The sequence below is a fragment of the Hordeum vulgare genome, chromosome 4H, assembly GCF_904849725.1.
Source record: "Hordeum vulgare subsp. vulgare chromosome 4H, MorexV3_pseudomolecules_assembly, whole genome shotgun sequence".
NCBI classification, from domain to species: Eukaryota; Viridiplantae; Streptophyta; class Magnoliopsida; order Poales; family Poaceae; genus Hordeum; species Hordeum vulgare.
The window spans coordinates 581,288,871-581,310,540 of NC_058521.1; the positions used below are offsets into that span (position 1 = coordinate 581,288,871).

At 44.0% G+C, this 21,670-nt stretch overlaps 1 protein-coding gene and 1 pseudogene across 2 annotated transcripts; one reads left to right on the top strand and one right to left on the bottom strand.

The window, feature by feature from the left end:
* Positions 1-37: 37 nt before the first annotated feature.
* Positions 38-18,934, bottom strand: LOC123449718 (mitogen-activated protein kinase kinase 1). 2 transcript variants are annotated; one of them, XM_045127032.1, is made up of 9 exons: positions 18,476-18,934; positions 18,272-18,397; positions 17,805-17,892; positions 16,167-16,304; positions 15,434-15,658; positions 15,128-15,310; positions 14,798-15,018; positions 477-522; positions 38-368 (listed from the first exon to the last, which is right to left on the bottom strand). In XM_045127032.1, exons 2-9 carry the CDS (start codon positions 18,343-18,345, stop codon positions 276-278), a joined length of 1,068 nt encoding a protein of 355 aa, XP_044982967.1. In that variant the 5' UTR covers positions 18,346-18,397; positions 18,476-18,934; the 3' UTR covers positions 38-275. The 2 variants fall into 2 exon arrangements, with proteins under 2 accessions (XP_044982967.1, XP_044982968.1); XM_045127033.1 differs by having other exon boundaries at positions 18,272-18,907.
* On the top strand, positions 6,547-10,334 carry LOC123449720 (annotated as a pseudogene).
* Positions 18,935-21,670: the final 2,736 nt, after the last annotated feature.

Here is a 21,670-nt window from a genome sequence, read left to right on the forward strand (position 1 = left end):
AGATGGCAAAGCCAACATCACCACGAGCAACACCAGATTCATTCACTCACTCATTCATTCATAGCAAGACACAACAAAAGGGCCTCAAGTCACCACCATACATTAACAATCCGTTCGGCTCCTCCGCGAATTTTTCCCAACGTAAACATCATCACATACAGGGGTGGGGCATCATCTGTGAACCCACCGGGTTCGCAGCAGTTACACGATTGCCGTCGGGAGGGTGGCCCTGGAAGAGAGTCGCCGCAAAGCCTCGCCTCTCCGAGCGGCAACCCTCACTCGGGAACGTTCATGGGCTGCTCGAGGCTCTCGACGAGGATCCGCAGGTCTAGGTCCTTGTCCTCGAACTTCTTGATGAAGGCATGGTTCTGCGACAACATCGAACGAACGAACGACGGTTCAGCACAACACTAACTAGCAAACAGAACCGGTGGTACCACACTACAACAACTTGTAAAGTGGAAGGAAATGCTCACCAAGAGTTCTGAAGCCGACTTCCGTTCGGCGGGATCCTTTTGTATGCTGCAAAGCAAGATAGCAATATGAGATAACACTACAACATGATACTATACACAGACGGAACAAATCCATAAAGCTGAGCTAGCAGAAATCATCGGTTGCCTTCAAGGCGTGCAGATTTCATTACGAATAATCACTAACTAAAATATAGACCAATAAGACATATATATCAAATAAACAGAGCCGACTGCAAATCATATGAAGTTCTAGCGTAATAGTATTTGATTGGTTGGTTTTTGGCAGGTTTTCCTTATAAACTGGTCAGTTCTTTTCTATATGAAAAGGCAGAAGCTCTTGCCGGTTTGCTCGGAAAAAAAAAAGTAGTATTTGAATGGTAGATATAAACCAATTGCTGCAGGTCAAGCATGATGTGAGGACTGGGGAGTTCAGATGGAGTCACATGATAAACGCAAGCAAGTGGATTACCGTATTAGTTAATCACATCAACGACACACCACTCTGACCACTGTAGCTAAGACTACGAGCAGAAATCAGAGTGGGAAATATGGTAATTGGCACAAAGAACATGTAACAATATGTGCATTCAGATTACTTTTATCATCAGTTCCAAAAGAGTTCACACATGGGATAGCAAACTAATGGATAAATACGCAGGCTAGCAAGAAAAACACGGCTACAACAAGATATATCTGCAGCTTCGAAAATTGTGAACTCCAATGGTATTTGTACACTTGATCATAAATTGGTGTTGTTTTTTATATTGTTTAGATGTGCAGGATAAGGCTTATTTCCGCACTTTGGAACCTTGCCGGCTGTTTGCATCTCAACTAATACTTGGAGGGATGGTGGGCGGCCAACAAGGTTGAACTGGGAAGTACTTCAATGGGTGGAAGAAGTACGATACTCTCTTCGGGGTCTCATTCTTACTTTGTCTCTGAACCTTGTTCTTAAAATACTATGTGTATGGTCGGTTTAGACTGAATATGTGATCACTGTGCCTTCAAGTGTTTTCCTCCTAGGGATCAAGCGTGATGGTTTCTTTGGAGATATTTTTTTTCTATATTTCTCTCATGCCATGTACTCCCTCCGTTCCTAAATATAAGTCTTTCTAGAGATTTCACTAGTGAACTACATACGGATGTATATAAGACATACTTTAGAGTATACATTCAATCATTTTGCTCCGTATGTAGACCCTTAATGAAATCGCTTAAAAGACTTATATTTAGGAACGGAGGGAGTAGTTGTGTACAACCGGCAGAATTTGGATACTAAATTACCTAAAATAATAGGACTACAGATTTTTCTTGATGAAATGGTCTACAGACATTTTGGTTTTGCAGACATGAGCTCTCTTTAATCATGTTGTGATCACATTCTGTAAAAATGCAGCTCATGTTCGAAGTACCTTGTGTTCCAATTAATTGTCACTTCGGTGGTTCTCTGCTCACTATTTTGTAATTTCTCGAACTTCAGTTAAGAGGGTTTAATTTGTCCAGTTTCATATACTCCCTCTGTAAACTAATATAAGAGCATTTAGATTACTAAAGTAGTGTTCTAAATGCTCTTATATTAGTTTAAGGAGGGAGTATGTTTTAGCTCATAACTTCTTATTGCTACATAATTTGACACTATAAATGCACAGGCTTATACAGATACTCCCTCTGTCCCAAAATAACTGTCTCAACTTTGTACTAACTCTAGTATAAAGTTGTACTAAGCTTATGACACTTATTTTGGGAAGGAGGGAGTATTGTTCTAAAAATAGGCAGGTACGGATAATATCTACCAGTTTCGGATATGGGTAACAAAGGTAAGCAGAAGAGATCTTTACGCACATGCCCTAAATTAAGAGTAGAGGACAATAGGACAGGGCCAGCGATTATGTGGCCCCATTATCATTGACTGTAGAATGGTGCCCCCCATGCACCGGGTGTCTTCATTGCTTTCTCCTCTAAGGTTCTGCATATGGTGCACCACCCATTATTTATACATCAAAGCTGAAACACTTTGTCCAACAATTCAAGCTTGTTCTTCGAGAGCTTCCATTTCGCTAAATTTGTAGGCACTGACAGTAAGCTGGGAAGAGGAAGAAAGAGAGAGCTCAAGAGCACTGGGAATGGGAACATGGAGGAAAGCCCTGCTTGTTTTTTTGCACCTCTAGTGTTGGAGGTGCAAGTATTATGCATGGATACTTTCCTGATGCCTCCCATTCCTACTGTTGTTGTGCACTCCTTCCTCTTCCTTTTGGATTGCACAGTAGCTTTGATGGAGAAACGGTAGACATGTATCCACATACTTAGATAACTTGAGAGCTTGAAGGCGGGCCGGGAAGTGGAAGAAAAGAGGGCATAAGAGCAGTGGGAGTGGGAACATGGAGGAAAGCCTAACTTGCTTTGTTTTCACCTCTATTGTTGGAGGTGAGAACTTGCTTTGGTGTTTCCCGATGCCTCCCATTCCTATTGTTCTCAAGCACTCCTTCCTCTTCCTTTTGTGGCTTGCTTGGTTGCACTAGCTTAAAAACCAAATATGTGTGTGCGTATTCAATGTGGGATCTCAAAGGCGAGCTAGGAAGAGGAAGAGAACATAGAGGAAAGCCTAACTTTATTGGTTCTTCACCTCTTGCCTTGAGGTGGCAATTCAGTTTAGCATTTCCCAATGCCTCTCATTCCTATCGTTCTTAGGCGCTCCTTCCTCTTCCTTTTTGTTTGCTAAATCGCTTTAGAAAAAAAAAATGCATGTATTCAGATGATATGAGAAGTCCACTGTGAGACAGGAAGGGGAAGGAAAGAGGGCCTAAGGGCAGTGGGCATGGGAACATGATGGAAGGCTAAAGCTCTCTCAGTTCCTCGTGCAACGTTAAAAGAGGCTTTGGTTGAGTTTTCCTGATGCCTCCTTTGCCTATTGTTCTTTGGAGCTCCTTGCTCGTCCTTTTGTGTTGCACAACATGAAAAGGATTCATAGTATAATATGATTTTATTCAAATCCATTCACCCTACATAGTGCAACTGTAAATTTCTACGTTGAACGACACACATGTTTAGCTCCAGATTATTCTGCACATGAGTCCTTATCATGTCAAAACATTTAATTTACCTTACAGGTATATATGAAGTATACATATCTATATCTGGAGAAAGGCCTTAGAAATATAAACAAGCACATTTTTCAGACTTAACAAGATGAGACACACAACTTTAACACATAGAATGGTACAAATTTTCACTGGTCCCTTATGTTGAACTCATGCTGGAGACTAAATCACATCAATGACCAACCACTGCTGACCACTGTAGCTAAGAGTAAGAACAGAAATCAGAGTGCAAAAGATGGTAATTGGCACACAGAACATGTAACAATATGTGCATTGCAGATTATTTTTATCATCAATTACTAAAGAGTTCACATATGGGATCAGTGGCGGAGGCGTGACCAAAATAAGAGAGGGGGCCAACTCACACAATATGCATGACAACAAGCTACTAGAAAACTATTGTTGTGGACATATCTTGCCATTGTAGACAGTACAATTCTCCATGGCAATATCAGACAACTACTATCGATATCCCATGGCCGGATCCTCTTTCCACGTTGTTACTTAAATTTAAAAAATCAGAACGCATCAAAATTTCATTGAATTAATCGCTGGGGTGGACATCAGAATTACCAAAACATCTCAATTCACCACATAGCATTCAACGTAGAACATACTGGACATGGGCACTTGCCCTGGTAACTGGTAAGAAATAGGATCATAGGATACTGGACAAACCTAACCCAAAGCAGGAGTCAAGAGCTCAAGGCATTGGTCTAGGGCATCGGGCAAGGCCGCCGAGAGGCCAAGAAGGAGTGGGCAGTACTGCAGTAGTGACCTCACCGCCTCAGGCCGTCGGCTCACGTCAGGGCAGTGGGCATGCGACCACTCCCAACCGTTGGCCGAGAACAAGAGGATGGGCTGCAGAGCAGTAGGTCAGGACAGATCAAGTCGCTGTGGATCATAGATCAGATCGAGGTGCAGGAGGCTGGAAGCGGCATGGACGGGGTACCAACGAGTTTTTCTAACTCAACTGACACAGATCGGTCCTGCGAGTGGGCGGGACAAAGTGGTGAGTATAGAGCTAGTAGTTTATCTTTTGCACTTTTGAGAAAGAGAGAGAGAAGGGGGGAGGGGGGGGCGTGGCCCAGTTTGGCCTCCATGACCCTCCGCCAGTGCATGGGATAGCAATCTAAGGGATAGATACGCAGGGTAGCAAGAAACAACCATGACTTCAACAGGATATATCTGCAGCTTTGAAAAATGAGAGCTCCAATGGAATTTGTACACTTTATCATAAAATGGTGTTGTTTTTCTATATATTGTTTAGAACTTTAGATGTGTGGGATAATGCTTATTTCCCCACCCTTGAACCTCGCTGGCTGTTCGCATCTCAACCTAGTTATTATAATCCTTCGAGGATGGTGGGCGGGCTACAAGGTTCAACTGGGAAGTACTTTGATGGGTTGAAGAAGTACCATACTCTATTCGGGATCTTGTTCTTTGTGTCTGAACCTTGTTCTTAAAATACTATGTGTATAGTGAGTTTACATTGAATATGGTGATCACTACATCTTCATGTGTTTTCCTCCTAGGGATCGAGGATGATGGTTTCTTTGGAGATATGTTTTCCCTATATTTCTCCAACGCCATGTAGTTGTGTACAGCCTGCAGAATTCAACACTCCGTCCTTCCAAAATTGTTAGGCATATTAGCTTTTGCATGCAATTCCAATATGTAAGGCGCATGCAAACGACTCCCTCTCTTGAGCAGTTAGAACACGCTAAGAATCGATAAATTCCTGGAAATTAAAGAAATCCTACTCCTGGAAATTAGGGAGTAGTAGTACAAACCAAAGGGATCGTGCAGTTAAAAGACATGGTCAAAGAGATCGAGCATGTCTCCCTCTTTTTTCTAGTCATGGATGCCTCCCTCTATCGAACCTGTACGGGCTGAAGATACGATCGATGCGCGCTAATTTTCGTCCTGAAAACTAATAAGCCTAACAATATGGGAAGGAGGGAGTACTAAATTACTTCATGAACAATAGGGCTATACACATTTTTTCTACATAAAATAGCCTATAGACATTTTGGTTTTGCAGATATGAGATCTCTCTTATCATGTTTTAATCACATTCTGTCATCTCTAATACTGTAGCGGATGTCCGAAGTACCATGTGTTCCAATTAGTTGTCACTTTGGTGGTTCTTTGCCCCACTGTTTTATAATTTTTCCAAGTTTACTTACAGGATTTATTTTTTTCAATTTCCTATTACTTTTAGCTCATAACTTCGTATTGCTGCATATTTTGACACCATAAATGCACAGGCTGATGCGGATATTGTTCTAAAAAAGGCTGGTATGGATATTACGTACCATGTGTAATAAAGGCAGGGAGAAGAGATCTTTATGCATGTGCCCTAATTTAAGAGTAGAGGAAAATAGGACAGGGCCGGTGATTATGTGGCCCCATTATCATTGACTGTAAAATGGTGCCCCCATGAACCAGGTGTCTTTATTGCTTTCCCCTCTAAGGTTCTGCATATGGTGCACCACCCATTATTTATACCTCAAAGCTGAAACACTTTGTCCAATGATTCAAGCTTGCCCCTCCTCGAGAGCTTTTGTTTCTCTAGATTTGTAGGCACTGAAAGCAAGCTGGGAAGAGGAAGAAAGAGAGAGCTCAAGAGCACTGGGAATGGGAACATGGAGGAAAGCCCTGCTTGTTTGTTTGCACCTCTAGTGTTGGAGGTGCAAGTATTATGCATGGATACTTTCCTGATGCCTCCCATTCCTACTGTTGTTGTGCACTCCTTCCTCTTCCTTTTGGATTGCATAATAGCTTTGATGAAGAAACGGTAGACATGTATCCACATACTTAGATAACTTGAGAGCTTGAAGGCGGGCCGGGAAGTGGAAGAAAAGAGGGCATGAGAGCAGTGGGAGTGGGAACATGGAGGAAAGCCTAACTTGCTTTGTTTTCACCTCTAGTGTTGGAGGTGAGAACTTGCTTTGGTGTTTCCCGTTGCCTCCCATTCCTATTGTTCTCAAGCACTCCTTCCTCTTCCTTTTTTGGCTTGCTTTAGCTTAGAAACCAAATATATGCGTGCACATATTAGATGTGGGATCTCAAAAGCGATCTAGGAAGAGGAAGAAAGAGAGGGCGCAAGAGCAGTGAGAATGAGAACATAGAGGAAAGCCTAACTTAATGGTTCTTCACCTCTTGTCTTGAGGTGGCAATTCAGTTTAGCATTTCCCGATGCCTCTCATTCCTATCGTTCTTACGCACTCCTTCCTCTTCCTTTTCGTTTGCTAAATCGCTTTAGAAAAAAGAATACATATGCACGTATTCAGATGATATAAGATGTCCACTGTGAGACAGGAAGAGGAAGGAAAGAGGGCCTAAGAGCAGTGGGCATGGGAGCATGATGGAAGGCTAAAGCTCTCTCAGTTCCTCGTGCAACGCTGAATGAGGCTTTGGTTGAGTTTTCCTGATGCCTCCTTTGCCTATTGTTCTTTGGAGCTCCTTGCTCGTCCTTTTGTGTTGCACAACATGAAAAAGATTCATAGTATAATATGATTTTTATTCAAATTCATTCACCCTACATAGTGGGACTGTAAATTTCTACGTTGTACGACACACATGTTTAGCTCCAGATTATTCTGCACATGAGTCCTTATCATGTCAAAACATTTAATTCACCTTCCAGGTATTATATATATGAAGTATACATATCTGTATCTGGAGAAGGGCCTTCTTAGAAGTATAAACAAGCACATGTTTCAGACTTAACAAGATAAGACACACAACTTTAACACATAGAATGGTACAAGTTTTTTTTTTCAAGAAAACGCAAAGACTCTGCGTTTCATTTCATTGAAAAGGGAGATAGTTTAGCAGTACACGCCTCCAAGGAGGAGGCTCACCGGGGAGCAAAAAACAAAAGTACAGGAACTAGTGAACGTCCCAGGTTAGCGGCATGATCACCTCTTATATTGAACTCATGCTGCAGACTAAATCACATCAATGACCAACCACTGCTGACCACTGTAAGAGTACGAGAGGAAATAAGAGTAAAAAAATGGTAACTGGCACATGGACATGTAACAATATGTTCATTGCAGATTATTTTTATCATCAATTCCTAAAGAGTTCACACATGAGATAGCAAACTAATGGATAGATACGCAGGCAAGCAACAAACAACCATGACTGCAACAAGATATATCTGCAGCTTCGAAAATATTAAAACTCCAATGAAATTTGTACACTTGATCATAAAATGGTGTTGTTTTTGTATATATTGTTAGATGTGCGGGATAAGGCTTATTTCCCCACTCTTGAACCTTGCTGGCTGTTTGCATCTCAACCTAGCTGTTGGAGATCCTTGGAGGATGGTGGGCGAGCTATAAGGTTGAACTGGGAAGTACTTCGATGGGTGGAAGAAATAGCATACTCTCTTCGGCATCTTGTTTGTGTCAGAGCCTTGTTCTTAAAATACTATGTGTATAGTGAGTTTAGATTGAATATATTATCACTGTATCTTCATGTGTTCTCCTCCTAGGGATCAGAGGGTGATGGTTTCTTTGGAGATATGTTTTTCCTATATTTCACTCATGTCATGTAGTTGTGTACAGCCTGCAGAATTTCAATACTAACTTACTTGAAGAACAATAGGATTACACACATTTTTTCTATATAAAATAGCTTTTAGGCATTTTGGCTTTGCAGATATGAGATCTCTCTTATCATGCTTTAATCATATTCTGCCATCTGTAATACTGCAGCTGCTGACCGAAATACCTTGTGTTCCAATTAGTTGTCACTTCGGTGGTTCTTTGCCCACTGTTTTGTATTTTTTCCGAGTTTGTTTCAATTTGTCCAAAAAAAGAAATTCAAGAAAACACAAAAAGTTTGCGTTTCATTTCATTGAACAGGGAGAGAACAGCAGTTCAGGTACAACCTCCCAGGAGGAGGGACACGCACACACATCATCGTCCTCACCAAACGAGCAGGTGAGGAGGTGCTACCAACTACAGACCGTAATGACGGAAGGTCTTGCCTTGTCCAGCCTCCAACCATGAATGGCGAGGTAGCTAGACTCAGAGCCCCAAGGCCGCGTCACAGCCATTGCCAGCCTCCGAAGAAGACCGCATCTCCAGGGCTGTCCGGGCCAACGTACCTTCCACCCATATGTGCCTAGGAGACGGCAGGTGATGGCACGACCCAGCCAGAACTAGCGAAGCTATCATCTTGGACATGTCGCCGTCGGCGTACATTGTGCCCTAGACGCCCACGCTCTATGTTGCAGCCCTCGTCACAATACCAGCAAGCCTCGCCGGAAAGACCGGGGAGGCCACCTTCTCCAGCTACAGCGTCGGGGACTCCAAATGCGACCCAAGGAGTGCCTTCAAGAAGGGAACGACGCTGAGACGCCGCCGCTGTGAAGGACCAAGGGTTTCCCCCGGTGCTCGAGGAGAGGATCTAGTCCGGGCCATGACAGCGCCTCCATGGAGGTAACGGCACCCTCAGGCGTCGCCGTTATCAGCGCAGCCATCGCTGTGCAGGGATTTCTTCCCGGCCCAAGACCATAACCCCAAATACCTCCGAAGCAGAGCAGACAGGAGACGGGGGAGCAGATCGCCGGAGAGGATCACCAGTACCGAGAGGAAAAGCACATATCATCATTGTCGATGTAGAGAAGCACCGGCCAGCGCAAAATAGCAGCTGCCGGATGGCTGCCACACAAGCCAGACACCGCAGGGAGGCACGTCGAGCAGGGCTAGTGGCACCGTCGCGGGGACCTACCACCAGCACCATGCCGCCGCCGACCATGGCCGCCCCGCGCTGGCCCGCAGCCTCCACCAGCACCATGCCGCCGCCGACCATGGCCGCCGTCGCGAAACCCTAGGCCCGGAGAAGCACAGCTTCGTCAGCCTCATCGAGCCACAAGCTCGAGGGGGAAGGCCGCCTGGGAGCGAAGTCCCGACACCGTCGGATACGCCTGGGCTTTGCCCAGCGCGGAGCACCGGCGACGACAGGGGGAGGGGGAGGAGGAGGGGAGGGACGGCTTGAGGGTTGCGTCGCCTCCCAGGTCACCCGTAGGGAGGGCGACGCGGGAGGGAGGGGGGCTTATTCTCTCTTTGTCCAATTTCATATTATTTGTAGCTCATAACTTCCTGTTGCTACATATTTTGACACCATAGATGCACAGGCTAATACGGATATTGTTCTAAAAAAGGCTGGTACAGATATTAAGTAGCAGTTTCTGATATGGGCAATAAAGGCAAGGAGAAGAGATCTTTACACATGTGCCCTAAATTAAGAGTAGAGAAGACAGCGGCGGTGATTATGTGGCCCCATCCATTATCATTGACTGTAGAATTGTGTCCCCATGCAGTGGGTGTCTTCATTAGTTTCTCCTCTAAGGTTCTGCATATGGTGCACCACCCATTATTTATACCTCAAAGCTGAAACACTTTGTCCAACAATTCAAGCTTGTCCTTCCGAGAGCTTTTGTTTCTCTAGATTTGTAGGGACTAAAAGTAAGCCGGGAAGAGGAAGAAAGAGAGAGCTCAAGAGCACTGGGAATGGGAACATGGAGGAAAGCCCTGCTTGTTTGTTTGCACCTCTAGTGTTGGAGGTGCAAATATTAGGCATGGATCCTTTTCTGATGCCTCCCATTCCTATCGTTGTTGTGCACTCCTTCCTCTTCCTTTTGGATTGCACAGTAGCTTACCACATACTTAGATAACTTGAGAGCTTGAAGGCGGGCCGGGAAGTGGAAGAAAAGAGGGCATAAGAGCAGTGGGAATGGGAACATGGAGGAAAGCCTATCTTGCTTTGTTTTCACCTCTAGTGTTGGAGGTGAGAACTTGCTTTGGTGTTTCCCGATGCCTCCCATTCCTATTGTTCTCAAGCACTCCTTCCTCTTCCTTTTTTGGCTTGCTTTAGCTTAGAAACCAAATATACGTGTGCACAGATTCGATGTGGGATCTCAAGAGCAATCTAGGAAGGGGAAGAAAGAGAGGGTGTAAGAGCAGTGGGAATGAGAACATAGAGGAAAGCCTAACTTAATGGTTCTTCACCTCTTGACTTAAGGTGGAAATTCAGTTTGGCATTTCCCAATGCCTCTCATTCCTATCGTTCTTAGCCGCTCCTTCCTCTTCCTTTTTGTTTGCTAACTCGCTTTAGGAAAAAAAAATACATATGCATATATTCAGATGATATGAGATGTCCATTGTGAGACAGGAAGAGGAAGGAAAGAGAGCCCAAGAGCAGTGAGCATGGGAACATGATGGAAGGCTAAAGCTCTCTTAGTTCCTCGTGCAACGCTTAAAAAGGCTTTGGTTGAGTTTCCCTAGTGCCTCCCGTGCCTATTATTCTTTGGAGCTCCTTGCTCGTCCTTTTTTGTTGCACAACATGAAGAAGATTCATAGTATAATATGATTTCATTCAATTTCATTTAGCCTACATAGTTGGATTGTAATTTTCTGTGTAAAAAGATTTAATTTACCTTTCAAGTATTATAAATATGAGTCCTTATGATGTGCAGGACATGTAATTTACCTTTTAGGTATTATATATATTATACATATCTATATCTGAAAAGGGGCCTTAAAAATATAAACAAGCAGTGTCAGACTTAATAAGATGAGACACACAACTTTAACGCACAAATGGTACAAATTTTCACTAGTTCCTCATGTTGAACTCATGTTGCAGACTAAACCACATCAATGAGACAATGACACACCAGTGTAGCTAAGAGTACAAGCAGAAATCAGAGTGCGAAAGATGGTAATTTGCACACAGAACATGTAATGATATGTGCATTGCACATTATTTTATCATCAATTCCTAGAGTTCACACCAGTGTAGCTAAGAGTACAAGCAGAAATCAGTGTGTGAAAGATGGTAATTTGCACACAGAACATGTAATGATATGTGCATTGCAGATTATTTTTATCATCAATTCCTAAAGTTCACATGGGATAGCAAACTAATGGATAGATATGCAAGCTAGCAAGAGATAACCATGACTGCAACAAGATATATCTGCAGCGTCGAAACAATTGTAAACTCCAATGGAATTTGTACACTTGATCATAAAATGGTTGTCTTTTTATATACTGTTTACATGTGCGGGATAAGGCTTATTTCCCCACTCTTGAACCTAGGGCAGCTGCCTGGGCTAGTCCAGAAAATTACTCCTAAGCACAAGTGATAATCTATCGTTAGAAGGATCATTTCTTTGGGCAGGTGGCAGTTCATACTGTCACGGTTAAGTCTTGCCCGGGCTGCATTCACAGGCTGGTTCCGCCACTGCTAGGGATTGAGGGTGATGATTTCTTTGGAGATATGTTTTTTCCTATATTTCTCACATGCCATGTAGTTGTGTACAGCCTGCAGAATTTGGATACTAAATACTTATAAAAAATAGGACTGTATACAAATTTTTTTCTTGATAAAATAGCCTATAGACATTTTGATTTTGCAGATATGAGATCTCTCTTATCATGTTTTCATCACATTCTGTTATCTCTAATACTGCAGCGGATGTCCGAAGTACCTTGTGTTCCAATTAGTTGTCACTCTGGTGGTTCTTTGCCCCACTGTTTTGTAATTTTTCCAAGTTTACTTACAGGATTTAATTTGTCCAATTTCATATTACTTTTAGCTCATAACTTCGTATTGCTGCATATCTTGACACCATAAATGCACAGGCTGATGTGGATATTGTTCTAAAAAAGGCTGGTATGGATATTATGTACCAGTTTCGGATATGGGTAATAAAGGTAAGGAGAAGAGATCTTTATACATGTGCCCTAAATTAAGAGTAGAGGACAATAGGACGGGGACGGTGATTATGTGGCCCCATTATCATTGACTGTAGAATGGTGCCCCCATGCATCGGGTGTCTTCATTAGTTTCTCCTCTAAGGTTCTGCATATGTTGCACCACCCATTATTTATATCTCAAAGCTGAAACACTTTGTCCAACAATTCAAGCTTGTTCTTTGAGAATTTTTGTTTCATTAGATTTGTAGGCACTGATAGTAAGCCGGGAAGAGGAAGAAAGAGAGAACTCAAGAGCACTGGGAATGGGAACATGGAGGAAAGCCCTGCTTGTTTGTTTGCACCTCCAACACTTGAGGTGCAAATATTTGGCATGGATCCTTTCCTGATGCCTCCCATTCCTACCGTTCTTGTGCACTCCTTCCTCTTCCTTTTGGCTTACGCGATAGCTCTGATGAAGAAACCATAGACATGCGTCCACATGTTTAGATAACATGAGACCTCAAAGGCGAGCCCGGAAGAGGGAGAATAGAGGGCCTTAGAGCAGTGGGAATGGGAACATGGAGGAAGGCCTAACCTGCTCGGTTTTCACCTCTAGTGTTGGAGGTGAGAATTTAGTTTGGTGTTTCCCAATGCCTCCCATTCTTATTGTTCTGAAGCACTCCTTCCTCTTCCTTTTTTGGCTTGCTTGGTTGCTTTAGCTTAGAAACCAACTTATGTTTGCACATATTCAATGTGAAATCTCAAAAGCGAGCTAGGAAGAGGAAGAAAGAGAGGGCCTAAGAGCAATGGGGATGAGAACATAGAGGAAAGCCTAAGTTATCGGTTCTTCACATCTTGTGTTGAGGTGGAAATCCCGTTTGGTATTTCCGATGCCTCTCATTCCTATCGTTCTTAAGCGCTCCTTCCTCTTCCTTTTTGTTTGCCAAATCTTTTAGCAGAAAAACTGAACATGTATGTGGATATATTCAGCTGGTATAAGATGTCCATTGTGAGACATGAAGAGGAAGAAAAGAAGACCTAAGAACAGTGGACACGGGAACATGATTGAAGGCTAAAGCCCTCATTCCTCGTCTAACGCTAGAGGAGGCTTTGGTTTGAGTTTTTGTGATGCCTCCCATGCCTATTGTTCTTTGGTGCTCCTTCCTCTTCCTTTTGGGTCCCACAACATAAAAAGGATTCATAGTATAACATGATTTGATCAGGTTTATACACCCAGCATAGTAGGAGGGTTATTTTTCGTGTTTTTTGGCATGCCTTAAATCCATCGGTAAGATAAGATGCCAGATTGTTAACTGGTTTATACTACAACCTCACAGTCAAGGTTTTGTCAATCAACACAACAATTAGATCAGATATTAACATAGCTAACTTAAATCAATAAGTACATTTTGACATTAAACTGACAATCAGGGTTGTTACATGATTCATGATTGACAACTCAAACTCCAGATTAGCTAAACTACTTGAAGTTTCAAGGGACAACAATCTACTTAAACAGGGTTTGATAAACAGATAGTTTCAGACTTTCAGTGGCAGGTTGCCCTGAGTAGCTGTTGTCTGGATACCCGAGTTGATCCTTTTGGGAGGGCTGGGATTTCTTGGGCTGTACTGAAATGTATTTTTTATAATAAAAAAATTGATTCGTCTGTTTGCTGTTACAAGAAACACCATTATAAAATCTGTACATCTGAGGATTTCACTAAGGGCCTGTTTGGTTCATGACTAACTTTGCCACAACTAACCTTAGGCAAAGTGTGGCTGCCACAAAAAGTGTGGCTAACAAAATGGACACCACAAGTGTGGCAAGATTTGGTAAAAAAATGAGTCTATGACATGTGGACCATATACCTATAAAAGTGTGGCAAGCCACAAGTGTGGTAATGAACCAAACACATGCCTAAAGTATTATGGCATGACTAAGGTTAGGCATGGCAACCTTAGGCTGGGAACCAAACAACCCCTAATTCTTATCTGAAGAACACCACGCAGTTTAAACATTTATTCTCCAGAACTAAAGAAAGCCCAAATTATCACACTAAAACAGTTCTATTAAGACCACACTTGTTCAAAGGGTAAAGTAATACTTGAATAGACAAAACACATTTTTTCAAAGGGAATAATACTTGAGAGGACAAAGTCCATGAGCTGTGAGACGAGAAAGCAGATAACTAATTAAACAAGTTAGCGTTACAAATAATTTAAAATATTTACGGGAAAGACATGCAAAAGAAAATCAGAACTTTAGAAAACAGGGCAAGAAGTTCGTTCAAACATACTCCCTCCGTCCTAAAATTCTTGTCTTACATTTGTTTAGATATGAATGTATCTAGTCACGTTTTAGTATTTTGATACATTCATTTTTAGACAAACCTAAGACAAGAATTTTGGGACGGAGGGAGTACTAAGCAAGAAAAAAAAACAGAAATGCAGTGACTGAGCTAATTTCATGTGTAGTTCCTCAGAATAATGTTTGACATACCAGGAAGAGATAAATGAGCAAAATTCTGGAGAGAACTGATCTGCAGGTGCAGAAGGTGGTGGCTGGTCAACAATTGCTTCTAATAGTTCATAGAAGCTTAACCAACCTTCTCCTTCCGGAGGAGTATAGGGGAAGCGGCCAATGGCGCATTCAAGTATTACCAAGCCCAAACTCCATACATCACTCTTGTAGTCATAGGAGCTGCCACTAATCCGCTCAGGCTGCACAAGAAAGAAAGGAAGAAAACTATGACAGCAAATTTTGTGCACCCCAGATAAGCATTATTAGCATAAGCCGCAGTCAGAAGACAAAGCAGATCTTTTTACATACCGCCATATAGTTGTAGGTTCCAACAAATGTATCACGCTGACCGATTGAACTTGCTAGCACTGCACTCACCCCAAAATCAGTAATCTTTACTTCACCTTTATGGTTAACTAACAAGTTAGATGGCTTTATGTCCCTGTGAATCACATGCCTTTCATGATGAAGATATAACAGACCCTCCAAAACCTGATTTATTAAGACATTATTGGTGTTAGATGTGCCAGACTGTAGCTTCAACTTCCATCAGATGTGTCAAAATTTGAATATTCCGGATGCAGAAGTCAAACCATAGGCCAAACGTATGCGTACCTGCTTGCAAAGTACTGCAAGGTATGGCTCCAGAATGGTTTTGACTTGTTTAATTATGTCTGCAAGAGATCCACGATCCATATATTCCAGAACAAGATATATTACACCATTGTGGTAAAAAGATTGATGGCAAAGGACAATATGGGGGCTCTGTGTTGCTTGATTTATTTTGAGCTCCTGTACTATCTGTTTGCGTACTGACTCCTGAATGTTCATTTGAATGCCCTATGAAAAAATTGAAAATAGTCAATTGACTGATAGATCATATGGACGACGAAATGCCACAGCAGTGCAAAGACCAGGAACAATGCTTGAAAATGTTTACTCGGCTGTATATCGTTACCTGATGTATTCTCATATGTTAGCGTCAATTTCCATTAAAATTGGTGTTCTATGGAGATTTTGCAGGCAAAGATCAGCCAGTACTAGATGTTTTTGCTACAACTCACTTTAATGGTGTGCATAAGTGTGAATCTAATTGAATATACTGCATGCCATCACAAAGTGACTAAACAAAACAACCAAGTCTTCGGATGTAGAATAATCAGATTGTCATAAAAATGCATAGAATGCAAATCTGTTCAAACAGATAAAGATATCAATTTCCATGTTAACAAACAAGAAAAAAATATAAACACTAAAAAACAAGCAGTCTGCACAGTGCTCTAAATCAACAAAAAAATCCATCATGGGCATTTGTGCGGCCCACTAGGTGAATTTAGTGTACTGTTACCTTCAAGGCATAAAATGTGCCCACCCACTTGTGCCGCACTAGTTGGACGACGCCACCACTTCCCTTACCAATGACCTGAATCATTTCGAGGTCATCCATTGATAACTGCACATCTTCCACCTTCATTTTTGTTGATTGCTGGGGAAAAGAAACAAATCAAGATGCAATAAGAATTCGGAAACAACTTGATCATTATCCAAATAGCAACAAACACAAACTGAAGAACAATATATTCTTGTTGTGGTTATACAGTAACCTTTGGCACAAGATAGCCTATTCCCACAAGCTATTAAACTTCTGTCAGTGGCATCTAATAACTAATAGCGAGCAGCAGAGTACATAATTTCAATCGTATGCATTAAAAACTAACATCTACTCAAGATAATCATGAAACAATAATGGAAATTTTGCAACTATGTTATGATTATGGATGAATCGGCTACCAAATTTAAACTGCAAGGGTTCCTCTGACCCCCCACGGTTCATAAATTAGCAACTTTGGTTGATGGGTATACAGTAATCTTTACTTCCATCTACCCTATCGTGGCCCAGGCCTCCCTGAAGGTTGTCCGATCTCACAGCATGCCTCCGCTGGGCAGATCCGAACTCCATATCTCCATGGCAGTTCACCTGGTCTCATACCTACTCCCCAACTAGCTTTCAGGCTTTGGCCAGTTCCATATTCATCTTCTACCGAAGAAACACTAACCATAGGAAGATACCATTGTGACATCCTGGCTTAATAGGAATGATAGACTACTCATTTCAACAGGTGCACCTTCTTTTTCGGAAGCTCGTCTCCAAAGAACCTCCAGGTTGCTTGGCATGGGGTACTTTGAGGATGGGTGACTGACCAGGAAGTTCTTCTGAGGTGCGCACGAGTGAGGACAACGTGCGCAGGAAAGACTGGTGTTGACCTATGGGGCTAGTATAGATCCCGTCAGGCATAACTGCCGGGAGCCGGTGGTTGTGGCCGGGGAGTTACAACCATGAGGGGGAAGAGACCGTTCAAGGAACTCCCGCTCGTCCTGCCGGCGCAGGAGATGCCTGTCAATAAACTCATGTAGGTTTCCTTGATTCCTTGGCCTAAATTGCCCATTTTATATAATGTGTTTTCCTTTTCCTTGTCCTTTTTCCTGTCGAAGCTATTGAAGGCTTGATCTTTTACCGTGCTACTTTTTTGTGTCTAGAATGTTTTTGAGACACTTCTTGTTTCTTCAGAACATGAAGTGATGTGCAAGTTAAATGGTTATCTTTGATTGCTGGAGGTCTTTAGACTTAATCAAGGAGGTTTGTGGCATCTCTGAGGAAAACAGGGTGAATATGTAAGTTCCTGGTTCAGTAATTTAGAGTTTGCGTTGTATTGTACTTCGTGTGGCAACATGTGCGTTTTCTTTATAGTGGTGTATATACGATTCAATCTCAAATCTTATCGGATGTTTTGTTGGCTCCCTCTGGTTGATCGAATGCAGTAAACCCTCTGAGTGCACTGACTCAGTGACGCACGCAACAGTGCAACACGGGGGCGCCCCTGCGCATCAACCATGAGTGATCGAAGTGCGATACAACACAAACACAATTGGACAGATTGACAGACAACAAAAATGGTCATTAAAAAATATTGAACCGAGAACTCACGTGTTCATCCCCATTTTCCTCGGAGATAAGCTGCAAACCTCTTTGATTAAGCCGCAGTTCACCATCCTTGAATGTACCGCTCGCCGTCCTGAAATACCACAGGCAGCTCAGCAACTCAACCCATATCGAGTTCAAACCAATCACTGGACTTGAATACTTTGGTTGACATAGAGATTGCAGGGTCAGCTCAGCAGCTCAGACCGCTACCAATTTCAAATCAAGCGCTACACTTAATGCCTTCAAAGCAAATCTATGCTTGAGCAACCCACTACTGGCTACCCAGCTCCATAACAACCCACAAATAAACCAACAGATCAAAGATAATATACTCATAGGAAACAACTCCATCCAGGCCCCAAAAAAACTCTCATTACATTAGACATAATAAAGCGCAAACCTTTGATGGCTTCAATGGGGAAAGAAAAGAAAAAACATGAAATTCAGGCCGAGGAATGGGGGAGGCCTACAGGAACTTATCGACGGGCGTCTCCTGCGCCGGCACGGAGAGCGTGAGCTCCTTGAGCGGCTTCTTCCCCCTCATGGCCTCCTCCTTGCTGTGGCTAGGGTTTCTCGGGCGGGAGGTGGACGCGGAGCTGGACAGAGCCGGAAGCAGGTTAGACGGAGATCGGAAGGGTCGGCGTGAAGACGCGGACTTCGGGTCAGGCGCTCACCGGAGGTGCGGCGGGCGGGGAGGGGCGGCCGGGGCGCCGTCGGTGTGAGGGGAGGCCGGGGGCAGGAATTTAGGGAGAAAAATACTACGGGGTAGCAGCGGCGGAGCTCGTCAAAATGGTGGCACGTGGTGCGACTTGGGTTGACTGGGACTCCAGGTTGCTGGCTGGATCGATCGGCGCGGCGGGCGGTCGCTGTCGCCGGCCACTGGATGGATCGAGCTCGGAGGAAAGTTCCCGGCGGGCGGAGGGATGCTGGGGGAGCGCGCGGATCTGGAGGTGGGGATGAGGGGAGGGGATGGAGATGGAGATGGAGATGGAGATGCGGTCCGGCGGCGAGGGGTGGTCGGGTCGGCCGGGGACGTGGCGGCTGGCGGACGGAGGGGAGGGGCTCTGCCCTGGTCAGTAGACTCAGTGCAGAGTCAGACAGTGGTCGCGCTCAGTGAAGCCGACTGGGCTATGACGGGCTCGGGTCAGGGGCGGCTAGTTGTGGCCTGGCCCAGCGTAGCTTTTAAAGCCCTAAATGTGAAATGCAAACAGTCAAGTCAAGACCGTGTGGGCCACGGTCGACATAGACCAACGCAATTTTCAAAGTGGAGTTTTGCACAATATTAGGGCATCTTCAACGGCTACTCGCAAATTTGCTCCCCTATCCGTCCACGAACAGGGAGGAACTAGTTTGTGGATGTAGAAGGCCATTATTCAATATTTCAAATACTTTATGAATCGGACAGACAAAATTCGCGCAAACACGGACGGATTTTCATTGGAGTTCGAACATTTAGAACAAAAACTTGTTCCGACCCGACCGTAAAACCTATCCTACAGCGGCGGCCGGTGTCCAAGCCCCTATCGTTCTTCATCCGCCGTCTTCATGAACACCAACGATAAGTCTGGTGAAGTGAAGTTGTGGTCTTCGGAGCAGACGGACTAGTGCACATGGGACACAAGGACATGTCCTCTCGTGTGCCCTACTCATCCTCGGAGGAGTTCATATATTGTCCGTCGCCAGTGTATGTGAGTTCCACGATCGAGATGGTGGCGTCGGTGATGTCATCGTCGAACCAGCTTGCCCGATAGTTCGTCGGCGAGGCATAGGAGGCACAACCGGCGTTGTTCTCGCCCGCGATCGCCTAAAGTTGTGCCTCCTCGGTGGCCACTTCCTGACGAGCGGCAGCTTGAACGCGGAGGGCGTCATAGAGCGCACGCCACTCCACGACAAAGTTCGGGTTTGCCACGGCCACGGCCTCCTCGCTCGCATGCATGCTCTTCATCGGTATGGCCCTCCGCCAGTCGGCGCTTCTCAAGGAGGATTAGGTTGTACCGTTGTTCCTCATGCACCTGCTGGAATGCCGACATGGGTGCGACACGGGCTGCACCTCCGACATGACGGTGATGTAATGCACATGCTCCATGGTGAAGCTGGCGTGCACACGCGCGGGTGTCGGGTCGGTGTCATCAGAGCCCCCCTCCACCGCGAGGTCGTCCTCATCGTCGGGGACCCAAGGCAAGCTGGTCGACAAGTCAGCCTCGATCCGCCCGGCATGACAGCTCTGCCACGAGACGGTAAGGGTCGCCACCTCATTCTTCATCTTCGTGAAAAAGGCTCTCCCACAGAGCTTCGCTACCTGTAGCCATGGCGAATGGAGTGCAAAGGAGGAAGATGGGGGGTAGCTCGTGTCATGGCATGGAATTAGTCGGGTTTGGCCACCGTTAAATAGCGAATTCTGGTGAGGCACCCGTCCGGGTGCATCAATTCGAAACGCCGAAGTTGGTTAATCGGCTCGCGAGCATGCTTAATGGAAGCATACGGACGAACGGGCATTAAACGCGTGGTAGATATCAATCTCGTCCCGTCCAGTAACGTGTCGTCGGTATTGAGCAGGCGTGGACACCGGAGACGCGTCGCGGGCGACGTCCTTGACGAGCGCGTCGCTTCAGTGGCGAAGCTAGTGAGAGGCCGCGACCGCTCTGGGCGGCTTCAATGTGGAGTGACACGTTCTACGGCGGCATGAATTCAGACAATTGGCGCCGGGCGGGAACGCACATGGGTGAGGGAGAAAGTGTTTTGGTGGGCCAGGGGGTCATTTGCAGGCTTGGGTGATGTCCGAACACCCACAAAGCCCTAATGTTTGTCTCCAGTTTGCGACCGATACAGACCCGTGTTGGATGGATAACACGCCAGACCGCATAATCCAAACAAATGCGGACGGTTTGCGGGTCGTCGTTACAGATGCCCTTAAAACTTTTGTTGATGTTCACACACAAAAAACAGTTTTTAATATAATTTAAATTATTTTTTTAGAATATAATGTCCATGCCGGTGCATTTATGCTTGAGATTAGATACTCCATGTCCGAGAAAACACTATTCTACCAATACGTTTGATGTTATACGTAGACCCTCACTTATCCATATGAACAAACAAAAACACACCTTGTTCATGTGAGGCCATCTTCAAAAAACCAAGCCGACAAGATGTGAGATTAACAAAGTAATCCCTGACGCCTCGTGGTCGACAAGAACGTTGCGTGTCATTAGAAGAATTTTTTTGGCTGTTTGTGAAACACACCAATGCTAAATCTGAAAGAAAAAATCATGATGAGTTGGGATACAACAACCCTCGTAGACACTCAACCACAAGTTAGTTATTCAATGTAAATAAATTGTCATACATACAGGAAAACATGAACATCGTATGACTAGCATTTTCATAAAAAAAATGATGAGGAAGAAGAAGAAGAATAAGAAAGTGTATTTTTATCAAAACAGTACAGACGTAAGCAATTATATATACACGCATATACTCATTCCTATAAAAGAAAACATGCACAAACTACCCTTATGAACATGTCATATCATCTTAAAATTTATGAAGTCATTGTAAACGCCTCGTCGTCAACGAAAACGTCTTCTTCCACTGAACGCTTTATAAATTTTAAAATAATTTAGAAATAATGTGAACAGTAGTACTGAAACCACTATTTTTTAACCATCCAACCATAAGTAGGTTTGTAAAAAAATGCATTTTCGATTTGTAGTAAAACTACAGCAACATATCGTAAGAGCAAAGGATAAAGGGGGCCACTACATAGCGGCGCCGCATGAGGGTCTTCCCATGCGGCGGTTTACCGTCATGCATGCAAGCTAATCCATCACCGTGATATTAGCATAGATTTTTTTAATGTTGAATTTTTT